Raw genomic sequence first — 15,652 nt, 5'->3', positions numbered from 1 at the left:
TAATGGTAATGTAATAGAATTGCAATGTAGCAGTCCCTTCATCTGTTTTTACTGCTTTTTTGTGCTGTCAAATGTTGCGTAACAGCACTTGCAGATGCAGCCTGATGTGCGTCCAGAAGCTCCTCTTTTTCTGCAGCGCACATAATGTAACTGTGTGTGCGTAACAGGTATCTTTTGAACTGTAACTGCTCTCAAATAATTATCATCAAGTCTGTTCTCATTTACTGTCAGCATAAAAGGAATGAATTTAAAAAAATACTGTGCAACCTTCAGCATACTTACCTATTCACTCTCCAGCTACAACACAAGACATCTGTGCACAATCTAATGCGGTCCGAAACAGAGCAGTTAAAGGATTACCCTTCAGTGTCTATCAAAACTGAAAATGATGGATCTTATTGGCTCATGTACCGAATGAAGAATGTCATGAGGGGTTTTTTTCCTCGTCAGGCTGCTTCTCATCACTCTCTAATTTGATTTACCCTGATATACACAGTATGTCTGATGCGGCTCTTAATATCAAATCTAATCATGTACATAAAAAATGGTATTAAAATGCCAAATGGAAACACCCTTGACTGTGAAAATGTTTCCTCATCATGCTATGGCTAACAATCTTTGTTCTGAATCTAGATCAATGGCACAGTGACAGAAAACCTCTCCTTGATCGATGCCAAGAAACTGATAGAAAGGTCAAAGGGCAAGCTAAAAATGGTTGTTCAGCGGGATGACAGGGCAACCTTGCTGAACATCCCGGACCTCGATGACAGTATTGCTTCAGCAAACGCCTCTGACAGAGATGGTGAGTGTGTGGTGTTAAGTGTTTGGCCTCTTTGACCAGTGTGGGCATTAAACAGTAGCATGTGTATGATCAGACATTTCAGATATCCATTCGCTGGCATCCGACCATTCCAATCGATCGCATGACAGACGTCGTAGCAGCCGCTCCCGCTCTCCGGACAGGCGATCGGAGCCTTCAGACCACTCCAGACACTCGCCACTTCAAATCAGCAATGGCAGGTAAGCACCACCAATCCACTAATTTACGGTGAACCTTTATTTTGGAGCTGCAACGAATAATCGATGATTATCAAATTACTTGACAACTATTTTGATAATCGATTAATCGTTTTTTTTTAGCCATTCATGAACACAGACCTATTATGTTTGTGTTTCAGGCAAAACAAGATATTCACACACATCAGCTTTGACTTTGGAAAAGAGCAATCGACATTTTGAGGGAAAAAGACGAGGGAAAATCCCATTCATACATTATCAAAGGCATTGCTGCTAAGAGGAGGAAATTAAAAATGTGTGGGTTTTTAAAATCCTATTCATCGATAAATCGAAAAAATAAACGACCGATTAATCGGTTAGTTGCTGCCCTAGTCTATTCTAAATTGACATTAAAGATATGTTACAAAGCTGCTTCTTGCTGGGATTGTTAGACGACACTCCTGGTGGAATGGCAAATTGGAATGTTGTGCTACAAAGCTAAGTTCGTAACAGCACTGTATCAATGTCTAATGTGGCTACCAGGGCCGTGGAGCAGCTCGTTCAAAATGCCAATGCTGTCGACATACCTCACCCCCACACGACAACGCTGTATAAATTCTCACGCTGGGTTGGCATTTTGCCAGTACTGATGAACTCAACCAGCAAGTTGTAAACATTAAGTAAGGTGGTGTGTTGGTGTCTCAGTTTTATGGCCAAGTACGTGATTTTCATGCAAATGACACCACTGTTTGTGACCCTGATGATGGCTTTTGCAATGTATTGATATATTTTTTCCAGCATCCTCACCACTATGCATTTATGTTCACCTTGAAGACAGCAGTTGAGATGCTCTAAAAATAGAACATATAAAACTGGAAAGCTGTGCCCTTGAAGACCAAGATGCAGCAAGCTGTTCATTTGACCTGTTTTGATTTTTTTTTTGCCACTTATGGGGAAAAAGTTTTAACCCACTTCAGTGTAGTGCAAGCCTGCTTGTACTGTAGTTATTTGCTTGTTGCTAGCTCTTGTATCACTGTTGTCCATGTTTAAAGTTGAATTGAACAAATCCATATCCTCTCACCATCAGTCACAGAAGTCGAGATGAGGAGCGGATATCAAAAGCGGCCTCAACACCAGCAAAGCTTTCAGAGGAACTTCCTCTGCCCAAGCCAAAGGAGGCAGCACTCGCTCGGGATGAGAAACAACTTCCGCCGCTTCCAGGTCAGAGACGCAAGCCTCAGCAGTTAAACCCAATTTTTGTCAATGTGTTTCCTATGTCATGAGCTGCAGAATAGCAACAAATAAGAAATCTAGCTTGACACAGCTTGTACGTAAGCATAAATTCCAAGAATAAGTTCAGCTTCAGATGCCTGCTGAGCCGGGCTTAGTTTGCCTGGAGCCAAGTGAAAATAAACCATATGAGCTGATTTAGTCTGACGTCTCTCTCCATCCTGCAGCACTCTGCTTGTCCTCCCTGCTTAGGACACCCTGTGTCTACATTGTGTGTGTGTGTGGAACACTTTTGTGTTTTTTTATGTATTAATCATCAATTCATTTCAGTTCATGACATTTGTGTGCATTCAGAGCCAAAGCCAGTGTATGCCCAGCCTGGACAGCCTGATGTCGACCTGCCTGTCAGCCCATCTGACGCTCCTGTGCCAAGTGCTGCTCACGACGACAGCATACTTCGGTACCAGTGTGCAATGAAATGATGTCACAAATATATCCTTTGGAAAATAATGTCAGATGACATAACAGATCTTTAACTACAAAGCCAAAGTGACTGTAACCTTTGTGCTCACAAAAGCATTACAGTCAATGAAAAGTGAGAGAGAAAAGGGAAATAGGCACTTATCTTAGCAACACTTTTAGAAGTGCCAGTACTGCTGTGAGTTATCTATACAAAAGTTTTTATAAAATGTATAAAATCACATGGTTGGACAAGTTGAATAACTAGCTTAGTGTAGAACTGTGTGCACAATGTCTGGTGCTGAGCATAAAACAAACACCTTATATTTATTTTATCAATTATGAAGTATTGAAATTGATCTAGGATGATACATTTGCTTCTAAAGTAGTTTATCATCTCAACTATTATACCGTTTGTACTCAAGAAAATACAAAGTTGGATGGCATTCAGAGATCCACTCACTGTTCAGCTTGTGTTGCAAAACACCAGAATTCCATTAAAAGGGCATCATGTCTAATAAAGTCTGAATGTTTTCTTCATCCTCCTTCCTCAGGCCAAGCATGAAGCTGGTAAAGTTCAAAAAGGGTGAGAGTGTGGGGCTGCGGCTGGCAGGAGGGAATGACGTCGGCATCTTTGTTGCTGGAGTGCTGGAGGATAGTCCAGCTGCGAAAGAGGGCCTGGAGGAGGGTGACCAAATTCTCAGGGTAGGTTCTTCTTCTTTTTTTTTTTTTTGATATATATATTTAAAATAAAAATTGTACAATATGAATAGAAAGTTGATCTCTTTCTTAATTCGAATAATAGGGAGCTGAGTGGCTATGTTTTATTCTATGTATGCAGCCCAAGCTCTCTCTTTTTTTCTTCTTCTTGCTTGTACACAATGCACGCTCTAGAATTCCTGTACCTCCAGGCCAGTTTCTTAGCAATGACCTAAGGGAGCACACACAAAAAAACAGTTTCCTTTCACTGTTTGCACCATTTCCTCACAGCCATATATCTCTTTTGTTACACCTCTTTTCTTTAAGAAATTGCTTGAATTCTTATACTCTACTAAAACCTGTAGTTTCCCAGGCAACATGGAGAGCAGAACAAAGAGAGGAAGAAAGCTTATGATTTTGCTTAAAAGTACAAAGAGCTACAAGTTATTCTGTGAAAAAGCATCAGGAATAATAATTTATTTCATCTAATTGCAGGTAAACAATGTTGATTTTGCAAACATAATCCGAGAGGAGGCGGTACTGTTCCTCCTGGACCTTCCTAAAGGTGAAGAGGTAACCATATTGGCTCAAAAGAAGAAAGATGGTAAGTGACTCAAGTTTATTCAGTTTATTCGATCTAATTGCTGATCAGATCATCTCCTCTCCAGTCTATCGACGGATCGTGGAGTCTGATGTGGGCGACTCCTTCTACATCCGAACCCACTTTGAGTATGAGAAAGAATCTCCATATGGGTTAAGCTTTAACAAGGGGGAGGTGTTCCGTGTGGTGGACACCCTTTACAATGGCAAGCTGGGTTCCTGGCTCGCTATTCGCATTGGCAAGAACCATCAGGAGGTGGAGAGGGGCATCATACCCAACAAAAACAGGTGACCAGTCCTCATAGACAGATGGTCACACAACATTAAGTACACCTGCATATAGAATTGTCCCTTGTTAAAAAGATAATGGTGTTCAGTATTGTGTAGTGAATAGAGAATGAATGGAGCTTTGGGTATTCAGTCTTGTTATTTATTTTAAATCTGTCATTTTCTTGAAATGCTCTTAGTTGCTGGCAGTATTGACATTAGCAGTGCCAAGTTGACACATTCATTACCGTATGTGTCAATTGGTCTGTCTTCCTGCGGTATGTCAACAGAGCAGAGCAGCTCTCCAGTGTGCAGTATACACTCCCCAAAACAGCCGGGGGTGACAGGGCAGACTTCTGGAGGTTCCGTGGTCTTCGAAGTTCAAAAAGGAACCTCCGGAAGAGCAGAGAAGATCTTTCCTCACAGCCAGTCCAGACAAAGTTCCCAGCATATGAGAGGGTTGTACTGAGAGAAGGTGAATAATCTGACCATGCACTAGTGAAATGGTGTATATGTATTCCAAATCGCCAATTTTTATTTTTGTGTGTGCATTTGTAGCTGGTTTTCTCAGGCCTGTTGTCATATTTGGGCCTATTGCTGATGTTGCACGAGAAAAACTCTCCAGAGAAGAGCCAGATCTTTTTGAGCTTGCAAGTATGTTTATGAATCATGTTTTGAACATAACTACAACAAACACATGATCAATTATGTTGTAAATGTTACACATTACTACAACTGTTTTCCAGAGAGTGAGCCAAGAGATGCAGGAACAGACCAACGGAGTTCAGGAATTATTCGTCTTCACACCATCAAGCAAATAATTGACCGAGTGAGCGCTCTTTTGGTTGCATCCAAAATGCGTCATAGATTTTTCTTTACCCCACCTTACTTTGATTCTTCACTTGTTCTCTCATAAAGGACAAACATGCTGTGCTGGACATTACCCCTAATGCTGTGGACAGACTGAACTATGCTCAGTGGTACCCAATTGTAGTTTTCCTAAATCCTGACAATAAGCAGGGTGTAAAGAACATGAGGACAAGACTTTGTCCAGAGTCTAGGAAAAGCGCCAGAAAGCTCTATGAGCGAGCCATCAAACTGAGGAAGAATAATCATCACCTGTTCACCAGTGAGTGGTCACATGGATTATTAAAAGGCACTAAAAAAGTTGAGTTTTTTTTTTTTTTTTTTACACTAATTACCAACAAATCTTTTTTATAGCCACCATCAACTTGAACAACATGAATGATGGTTGGTATGGAGCACTTAAAGAAACAATCCAACAGCAACAGAACCAGCTAGTGTGGGTGTCCGAGGGCAAGGTGCGCAACAAGCCTTTTGTTTTTTGTAAATGTATAATACAGAACAATGTAATGTGAGTTGTGAGTCCAAGGTAAATGGTTTCTTTTCAGGCGGATGGCACCACGGAGGATGACTTGGATATCCACGACGATCGCCTGTCCTACCTGTCTGCACCAGGTAGTGAGTACTCCATGTACAGCACAGACAGCCGGCACACGTCTGACTACGAGGACACAGACACAGAGGGAGGTGCATACACAGATCAGGAGCTTGATGAGACATTGAACGACGAGGTGGGTCTGCCCACGGAGCCCGCCATTACACGGTCTTCCGAACCTGTGAGAGAAGACCCACCTGTAATTCAGGACACCCCTGGTTACCCTGGATACCAGCACCCAGTGCCACCAGACCCTGCTAATCGTATAGACCCCACTGGATATAAGTTGCCCTCTCCGCAACAGGTAATAATCCAAGCCCTGTAAAACACTGTAGCCTGCGTTTGTCATATGTGAATAGAAGAAATGTAAACTTGAGGATAGCTCATTGGTCGTCTCAGTAGTTGGCTAAGGCCATGTCCACATAAACAGTGTTTAATTTTCCAAAGCATTTTGACCTGTAATTTGTTTAAAACAGCATTGGTATGCACACTGATTTTGAACAAATATTTTGAACCCTGAATTGGGTGAAAAAAGTAATAAATGCTTCTATAACTGTGGACCTAGCCTAACTGTTTAACATGTTTTAGAAGCTACTGGTATATTATCTGATCAAACCAGACATTTTCAAGAACCTTTTCTGGCAGATTCAGTGAAGATCAAGGTATTGGGGTGAGCTTTATTTTGTGTGCTCTTGGCAGGCTATGTGTTTGTAAATGTCTTTTAACAATACTTCACAGCAAGATGAGGCTTCTCTGCCCATGCCCTCGTTGCCTCCAGCGCCCTCTGCTGTTGAGCAGCCTGTACAGCTAGAGGGTATGCACCTAGAGGAGCCGCCTGCTGCAGCCGCAGCTTCTCAGGCTGACTCTCTTAGCAGCCCCAGTCCTGCCCCTGAGCTTATTCAGCCCCCACCACCACCACACGAACCCCACCCGTCTGGGCCACCTGGTCCAGAACCAAAGGTACCCGCTGTTTCAACTGCCCACTTGGACCGGGCCTGGGCCCCAGCCTGCTGTTTTAACTGCCTGTCTTTTCGCACATGCTTTCCACTTGCTCTCTGCATGAAATGCTCACACTGTGTGCCTCACTGAGCCCACTGTGTGCCTCTGGCTCCCAGAGAATGTGTGACACTGCACATGCACCATGGTGAACCTGGGAGACCAGAAGGACTGGTACATCCAAGTCTTTGACCAGGGTGAAGACATCCACAACCAGCCCTAACTGTTGCCTCTTACTTCCTTTGCATGGCTCCAAATGTATTTTGGATTCCTTCAGCTTTAACTCTCTTCTGTAGATGGAAAAATGAGCACTTACAATGGCATTGTACTGGTAGATGTGTCGTGTTGTAGTGCAGTAGTTTGACATTGCATTAGATGCAAACTGAATGTTGGTTGCATGATGAAAGCTAACCTGCAGACAGTACTCTTGTTAATGATTTCCCTCAAGCAATTCTCCCTATGGAAAAACAAACTCACCTCAACACACTGCATTGTGTTTATGTTCACATGTTTTGTTCTGTGCAGATGCCAACAAATGAAACTTCTTCCATAGGAAGTGCTGTGACTAGATTTGCTGTCTACAGGCTACACATCATATGTTTGAAATGAGGCCTTTCAGAAATTAAATTGTTTTCATTATAAAACATGTAAAAACCCACTAATGAATGTGGATTATCATCATTCTTGAAAGGCATCTTGTCAAACAGGCATTCAGAACATTTTTTTGGAATAATGGACAAATGTTTGCTTGTTTAATTTGCACTTTGACAAATTGCCTCATAATTTGGAAAGTGTTACTTACTGTATGCTCACTTCCATGAAGTTTCACTTTCACTTGGAAGTTTCACACATTGTTAATTTGGTGTTGGGGATATCTTTTCTCAACTATTTGTTCTGTCTTTGAACACAGAGGTTGAATAAAAAAAAAAAGCTCATCTTAATCACTACTGAGATTTAACAGGAGCATTCATTTCATACTATCTTTTCACAGATGTACAAGAAAGATCTGTACAATATGGATGAACCCGTGCGAGTGAACCATGGCATGAAGCAGTCGATGAGCTACAGTCACCAGCCACCATACCAGGACAAGCAGCCATACCGCGAATATGACCACCCGCCTTACTGTTACGATGGAGGCGGCTACGCAGAACCAAAGCCTCACAACACTGACTCTCACCTGCACTACGACAACCGTGTGCCTCATTACAATGAACAATGGTCCCCCTATGACCAGCAGACCTCTTCCTCCCAGCCTCCAGGTTACCACCAGGGCCACCAGCAACCCATCAACTACAACCCCAGGTCCCCGTACGAGGATGGCTCAGGGAGGGACTACAGCCCGCCACAGCCACGCTATGAAGAGCCCCTTCCCGTGGGGTATGATGGAAGATCACGTCACAGTAAACCTGGGCCCATTCGTTATGATGAACCACCCCCACCAACACCCCCAGCAGGCTATGATGTCCGCTCTCCATATGAGGCAGAAACTCATGGCTTCCCGATAAACTCACCTCGTTCACCAGAACCGCCAAAGCAGTACTATGGTGACCCGGGTCTAAGGCCCTCCTACATTCCTGGGCCACACCGGGGCTTCAAGGCAGGAATGCCTGAGCCTGCATTGAACTCTGAGCCACCAGTTCTCCCTCCAAAAACAGAGACCCTCCCATCCCCAGATGAGCCTGTGGTCTCTACAGGCTCCAAACCCTTTCCAACTCTCCAACGGGAAGACCTGGATGATGACCCGGCCATGAAACCACAGTCGGTGCTCAATAGAGTGAGGATGTTTGAAAATAAACGGTCTGTTTCTATGGACAGGGCAAAAGAAGGAGATTCATCAGTTCTCAGGGTAACTTTCTCAGCCATCACCTCAATGCAGTGTTGATTGAAAGTGTAAAATTTGTAAAGCAGTAACTAGCGCTCTTAGGCCCTTTCCACATGGGAACGCTCCTGAGATTTAGTTTTTGCCGGGTTGGAAAAAAAAAAGTTGCGTCCACACTGTGCCGGATTAGTAAATAGTTCCATCCAAAGTCACTCAAAATATTTAGACATGTTTGCTTGTCGTCAAAGCTCACTTCTGGTCACGTGATGATGACGAGGCGGTGGTGGGTTGGTGACGTCATCGTTCATGTACTGTATTGCCTGTTTACACTGCAACGACAAGCCGGCGTTTTCAGATTTTCCCACTCTGGAAGCCATTTTCCAAAAATATTGTTTCACCCAAAACATCATTCCCGTGTGGATGAGCGGCTGAAACAATAAAATACAAGGTCAGGCATAATGATCTGACACATTTGTAGGTTAAATAAAAGGCAAATAAAGTAAAGAAACAAGAAAGTGTTTTTATTTTCGAAAAGTACATATAATACCATTCTGTTTCATTATGTTTTAAAAATTAAATCAGTCAAATGGGATCCATTATTGTCCACACACTCAATGCAGATCCAGTAGCTCTGAAGTTGGTAACCCATAACAAGATCATGTTTCGAGCTGGTACAGGATCATGTCTACCAAGATTGAAGTGCAAACGGAACGCTCGTGTTGCAGTTACAGATTTGTTTGTTTTGATAAACGTTTCCACAATGAAAGTGCGATGCTCACCAGGCCAATTCATGGCAGCAACTGAAAAAGAAACGAAAACCAATGGCATTATAAAGAAACAAAGCAAAATGGCATTATATGAAAAAAATGTCATTATATGTACTTTTCGAAAATAAAAACACTTTTTTGTTTCTTTACTTTATTTGCCTTTTATTTAACCTACAAATTTGTCAGATCATTTTTGCCTGACCCTGCACTTAGCCGTTTTGACGCAAAAGCGTTTCCGTGTGGATAGTCCCTTAAACTGCAAAGGCATCATAGAAAAACTAAGACTACATATATCTTCCTTTTCCTTTTCAGCCCGCAGATGTTCCCAAGCCTTCAAGTGCACCTTGTCCAGTTCTTAAGGCCAATTCTCTCAGCAATCTTGAGCAAGAAAGGTCTACCTACAGGTGTGTAGTTGTCATTACAGCACCAGGAGGCTGGGTGAAGGACAAGCCCTGTTTAATGCATTCATTGTTGTTAGAGCACTACCTAGTGGAGGTAACTGGAGGTGTACATACACAACAAACATTGGCATTTTGAGTTTTCTGCACACCTGATATGTAAAGAAGTATCAAGAGCAGACAGGCGCAAAATGATGACTTACTCTTGTTTTGTTTTTTTTTTAGGGCTCCTGAGCCACAAAGGCCTCACACAAAACCACTTGATGATGTCATGCGCTCCAACCACTATGACCCAGATGAGGATGAGGAATACTACAGGAAGCAGTTGTCCTACTTTGATCGTCGTAGCTTTGACAGCAAAGCCATGGGCCAGCCCAATCCGGGAATCAATCGCTTCCACGATCTGGTCAAACCAGCTCAACTGTCGTACCCATACAACAGGTAGAGGGACACACCTTTTGGCACCGTTGTCAGAACAATAATTTTCCTGCTTCTCCTTCCATTCATCAGTCTTCACTGCCACTATTATTGTTTGTCTTCACCTACATTAGAGTGGAGTCTGTTGAAAAGGTGAGCCCAGGGGAGAAACGATATGACCCCCTGTCTCAGATCAGTCCCCCCTCTCAGTACGGACCTCCTGGCTCTGCCATCCCACCCACTACACTGCCTAAACTCAGCCCTGGTGATGGTAAGCTCTATAACCTCCCTGCTACAGTAATTCCTTTTTTTGTTATCATAAATGTGAAAGAATTATGAGTCACTTTATGATGCACTTCAAGGCAACTGTAGATTATCTGTGCCAGGGATGTCCCGATACAGCTTTTTCACTTCTGGTTCTATCCCGATATTGCAGCCTTGGATAGCGGCCGATACCGTATCAGTCAATGTTAGCTTTCTTTTTTTTTTTTTTTTACTTTTATTATTTTGTAGTGTGGAATGTTACAAAATGCTCAATGAAGTGAAGTTACTCAGAACAACAGCAACTACAACAGTAGGTATGAACTATTTGCTTCTTTTCGCATCTAGGGTCTTGTTTTATCCATAACCACCGACAGAGGCTGGCTCTTCTGTGTAAGATAATGACTTCTTGTCGTTCCGCGGGAGTTCCCCCTGTGATGGGTTTGGTCGTATTAAATAAACTTCCCTGGTTTTGCACTCAACTAAAAAGTCTTTTTCAGACTTGAATGAAAAATATACACGGCCAACATCACTCCTACTCCTTGCTACTCTGTTAACACGTTAGCACACGCTTCTGTTGTGATCACATGGGCTCTGTCGTTAGTGCTGCATAGACGTGCTGGGGTGGAGTCTGGAATCCACTACATGTATCTGAGCGCCAAAATCTGAGATTTTAGATGCAAGCCGATATAATCCGATTCTTATTTTTGGATGATATCGGCCTGATATCCCATATCAACATTGGATCGGACACCCCTAATCTGTGCATTAATTTAAGTGCACACCTCACTTAAATTAATTTTGTTCCAATATAGTTCAATAGCACATAAGGCAATTGATAGGGTATTCATTCAAATGCTTGAAACTTTTTTAGGAAATAATTGTAAGGGCTACAAAGCAGCTGAGAACTATTGGTTTGTCTAATTATATGCATTCTGTCCCATGTTTTATTTACTGTACATTATAACTTTACTTTTTGAGAGTCTTTTATTTTTGTTGAATAATGGGATGTCATGTTCTCTTCTTCATCCAGTGAATTCCATACCAGAGCCGCTAAACTCACCCAATCCCAAACCTGACCTGGCAGCTCTCAGACCCACTAGCAGGGATGAACCCACACCGGTTGGTTATCTGCCCCCGAGAGCCCTCCCTGACAAGCCCCCGGTCAACGGCACTGACACAGCACCCCCAAAGACTATTGCCCCTCCCGCCCCCATTGGTTACAACCGCTACGTCCCCAAGCCATACACCAGCTCAGCACGACCTTTCGAGCGCAAGTTTGAGAGCCCCAAGTTCAACCATAACCTGCTGCCCAACAACACACAAGTGAAGACGGACCTTCTCGGTAAGCCCGGTGGGGTAAAGCCCCAACTGTCACCTCAACCTCTGGACCATGACAGCGGCCTGGACACCTTTACACGCACCATGGACAACAGGCCCAAATACCAGCACAATAACATCAACGCCATCCCCAAAGCCATCCCTGTAAGGTACAGAGCTCATAACGTCTCTCTGTTGGCACACACATCTCACAGGGAGGTCATTGTGCTACTCTTTTGTGTATTGTTCTCCTCTGACACTGCCCTAATTGATGACTGTGACCTCTGCTGCAGCCCCGGCGCACTGGATGACGACGACGAGGATGAAGGGCACACGGTGGTAGCCACTGCCCGAGGCGTCTTCAACTGCAATGGAGGGGTCCTGAGCTCCATCGAAACGGGCGTCAGCATCATCATCCCCCAGGGTGCTATCCCAGAGAACGTGGAGCAAGAGATCTACTTCAAGGTGTGCCGAGACAACAGCATCCTGCCCCCGCTCGACAAGGAGAAAGGTCAGTCCCAGCAGGAAGAATAACATCTTTTGTGAGCAGAAAGCAGCCCACAATACATTGCACATCAGCATGATGGCAACGCCCTGGTCTTATTTTCAGCAATCTATTCTATCTATCTCACATCAAAACAATAAGCCTGTTTTTGATCTGCACAAGGTGGGAATGGCAACAGCAGTGAAAGACCACCAGCTACTGGTTCTTGTTCGTGCTTTGCTGGACTACTCCAGTCCTAGCTCATATGTAGTGATGTGTACTGAAACTTGGACTCATAATGGCACAGGTGCCGATGTAAACAGTAGTAACCGGACGGAAAATGTCAGTAGCAATCGGTGCCTCATTTTGGTGCTAAATGAAGTTACTGTTGTAGCGTCTACCCAGACATTGACAGGATGACAAGGAGGTGACCGATCAACAATCTCTTTATTCTAATAAAGGTTGGAAGTATGGTTGTAGGTAACCTCACCACGTGCAACAAGTGCTTTAAGGTGATAATGTGCAAGTCTTGTAAGCAACTTCATTATGCTCAATTACTACACGACTCTTGAATGTGGGATTAACTACCAAACAGCGTTCTAATACTAATCTAACATCGCCACAATTATGTATCAGTTATCAATTTCTGCTTAAACTGTGCACAATATGTGCACTTAAATTAGTGTAAAATCTTGCACATTTTTTGCACATTCCCTGTGTTCTGTATTGCTGCTGATTTTTCTGTGATGATTATGACAATTTCTTTGTTTTATTTCATATTGGTGAATGTATTACTAAATTATCATTCTATATATATGATTTAAGTATTTAAATGACTATTTTTTACACAATCAGGGTTTCCCCTAGGATTTTTTTAAGCTGTGGTTGTGGGCTGCATGGGAGGCGGATTTAAAATATTTAAATTTACTGTCGATAATAATTTCAACATTAGGGTTGTTTGCACAGGCCTGAACAAGAAATGCAGTAATTAACTTTGAATACCTTTCTCCCGGTCTTTAGTGAAACATTTTTAACATATTTGTAATTTGATTTCAAAGTAATTGTGGTCAATACATGCGTAAATAATAAGCTATACATGTATCTATGTAGCACAGGGGTGTTCAAAATGTATATCGGGGTACACACACTTCTTCAGTATGCAAGTTACAAGTTAAAATGATCTACCTCTTACTACTTTGACTAAACTTGGAAACTACTGGACTAAATACTAATGATTAGTATTTCACATTCACAGTTTCAAAGTTTACAGGTCATCAAAATAGTTTATCATTCAATAATTCACATCCATCCATCCATTTTCTATGCCGCTTCTCCTCATTAGGGTCGCGGGGGCATGCTGGAGCCTATCCCAGCTGACTTTGGGAGACAGGCGGAGTACACCATGGACTGGTCGTCAGCCAATCGCAAGGCACATATAGACAAACAACCATTCACACTCACATTCATACCTATGGACAATTTAGAGTCGCCAATTAACCTGACATGCATGTTTTTGGAATGTGGGAGGAAACCGGAGTACCTGGAGAAAACCCACGCACACACGGGGAGAACATGCAAACTCCACACAGAAATGCGCCAAGGGAGAATCGAACCCAGGTCTTCCCGATCTCCAGACTGTGACAGCCCAATAATTCACAATTCAATTCAATTTGACAATAAAGAGAATTACACATAATTCCTCAATAGTTGTGTACACAACCTGAGTGCCGGTAATATGTAAGTCAAAATAGCTGTGTAGCGTTCATTATACATACACTTAATGTACTACATCCAGTTAGCATTTGCAATCAAACATTACAGACCTCCAAGAAATGAAAATTATTATCCAAGGGAAAATGCAGCCGAAGTCAAGGAAGCATATCAAAAAGGTTTCAGCAATGAGCACATTTTCCAATTAAATAACATCTCACCAACGAACGTGTGGAGAAAACACATTTTTATAGTGGAGTTCAGGATGTGAAGCGCAGCCATCAAGCAACTGGCTTTTTTTCTACATAACTAGCCATTACAAGTGAAGGGATAACTTTTGATATAGATATACAGGTAGGCATCTTACTGCTAAGTTACTTTAATAAAGATGAAAGTTGCATGATCCTTGTGTCGCTGTGGACATTTGTTCACCACTTGTCTACTTTCTGTAATGTAAACGTTGTTGCATGTCCATGCAGGAGAAACGCTGCTAAGTCCGCTGGTGATGTGCGGCCCTCACGGACTCAAGTTCCAGAAGCCTGTGGAGCTGCGCTTACCTCACTGTGCGTCTATGACCCCTGATGGTTGGTCTTTTGCTCTAAAATCCTCCGACTCCTCGTCGGGTATGCTGTCCTCTCTCTCTGTTCTTTTTGGGTCTGTGGGTTTAGAAGATGAGGAGACTTTGTTCACCTTCTTTTCCACATTCCTCACCCCTATATCACACATGGGCTGCCTATCATTTCCTTATTTCCATGTTTTCATGCAAATTACAATGTGTTTTTGTTTTCTAGGCTTCCCCCACAGTAACAAACATTTTGTATGATCATCTTAATGCATATTCCTTTTTAGACCATTTTCAATTAATCCAGCTGGGGGCCTATTTCGTCCCCAAGCTTTTTTTTTTTTTTTTTGACTAATATAAATCAGTCTGGATTGCAACATTATAAAGAAGGATTAAAGCCACACTGAGGAGGAAAAAAAAAGCTAAAATGGTCTGAAAGAGTTGTTAAAGCTATGGCACTAATACTAATAACTGGTGCAGCTTCATATTGGCTTTTTTTTTCTGCCAATATCCCGATATTGATGATAATTATATTGGCAGCAGCTCTTGAGTCAAACTAATGTCAGGTCAAAATCTGGTGTAATGAACACATGATGCTTCTTTTACTGTGATGCCACTGGATGCGTTTCACAAATAAATACTGTTTGTGTAAAATAAGACAAATACTGCAATACACGTGCAATAAGTGTCCCATATTTATTTTAAACATTTTGCTTCAACAAAAGTCATTCTGCTCCTATCAACAAGACAGACAGGATCGTCTTAATACATTCACAAATAAGAATCCTAAATTATGCTGGCAACTATACAATTCGGAAAGCAATAAGAACAAAGTAGGCAACTTTGGAGTAATAAAATCAATGAAATTATAAATTGGCCTCATGTAACACGCCTCCCGTCACTTAGTCATTTGCTGCAGGTACGCTATCTGTTAGTGACTCCGAGTGATGTAACCTGAGATTACAAGTATTAAAGGAAGAGCTGTACTCCCTCGTTGCGTGGCAAATTGCAATGACTGTGAAGTGCAAACTGAAATAATTCCAGGCCACGGACATTCTGAGTTAACAAGATTGTTGTTGTGTGGAGCAAGATGTCACCCATATCATGATCAGCAGAAAACTCGATACCGATAGAAACGGATATCTCTTTTTTGGATCCGGACCGAGGTCCGCCATTTGGTGATGGCTGTTCTATGCTATTGTCTT

At 42.5% G+C, this 15,652-nt stretch overlaps 1 protein-coding gene across 14 annotated transcripts in view; it reads left to right on the top strand.

Annotated features, from left to right (window-relative positions):
• The window catches only part of tjp1b (tight junction protein 1b), an 87,990-nt gene that overhangs the window by 70,578 nt on the left and 1,760 nt on the right, over positions 1–15,652 (top strand). For 8 of the 14 annotated variants that reach the window (XM_054776806.1, XM_054776805.1, XM_054776815.1 and 5 more), the window contains 21 exons: positions 634–802; positions 876–1,020; positions 2,084–2,217; positions 2,581–2,686; positions 3,240–3,390; positions 3,880–3,988; positions 4,053–4,272; positions 4,542–4,726; positions 4,810–4,905; positions 4,998–5,080; positions 5,170–5,380; positions 5,473–5,573; positions 5,664–6,014; positions 6,449–6,670; positions 7,698–8,555; positions 9,608–9,699; positions 9,919–10,134; positions 10,245–10,381; positions 11,405–11,861; positions 11,985–12,202; positions 14,365–14,508. In XM_054776806.1, coding sequence (XP_054632781.1) covers positions 634–802; positions 876–1,020; positions 2,084–2,217; positions 2,581–2,686; positions 3,240–3,390; positions 3,880–3,988; positions 4,053–4,272; positions 4,542–4,726; positions 4,810–4,905; positions 4,998–5,080; positions 5,170–5,380; positions 5,473–5,573; positions 5,664–6,014; positions 6,449–6,670; positions 7,698–8,555; positions 9,608–9,699; positions 9,919–10,134; positions 10,245–10,381; positions 11,405–11,861; positions 11,985–12,202; positions 14,365–14,508 — 4,405 coding nt within the window. The remainder of the gene's footprint in view (positions 1–633; positions 803–875; positions 1,021–2,083; positions 2,218–2,580; positions 2,687–3,239; positions 3,391–3,879; positions 3,989–4,052; positions 4,273–4,541; positions 4,727–4,809; positions 4,906–4,997; positions 5,081–5,169; positions 5,381–5,472; positions 5,574–5,663; positions 6,015–6,448; positions 6,671–7,697; positions 8,556–9,607; positions 9,700–9,918; positions 10,135–10,244; positions 10,382–11,404; positions 11,862–11,984; positions 12,203–14,364; positions 14,509–15,652) is intronic. The other 6 variants (XM_054776818.1, XM_054776807.1, XM_054776808.1 and 3 more) reach the window with 4 other exon arrangements.

Source organism: Dunckerocampus dactyliophorus, chromosome 5 (genome assembly GCF_027744805.1).
Source record: "Dunckerocampus dactyliophorus isolate RoL2022-P2 chromosome 5, RoL_Ddac_1.1, whole genome shotgun sequence".
Taxonomy (NCBI): Eukaryota; Metazoa; Chordata; class Actinopteri; order Syngnathiformes; family Syngnathidae; genus Dunckerocampus; species Dunckerocampus dactyliophorus.
This window is presented reverse-complemented; position numbering and strand designations above follow the sequence as displayed.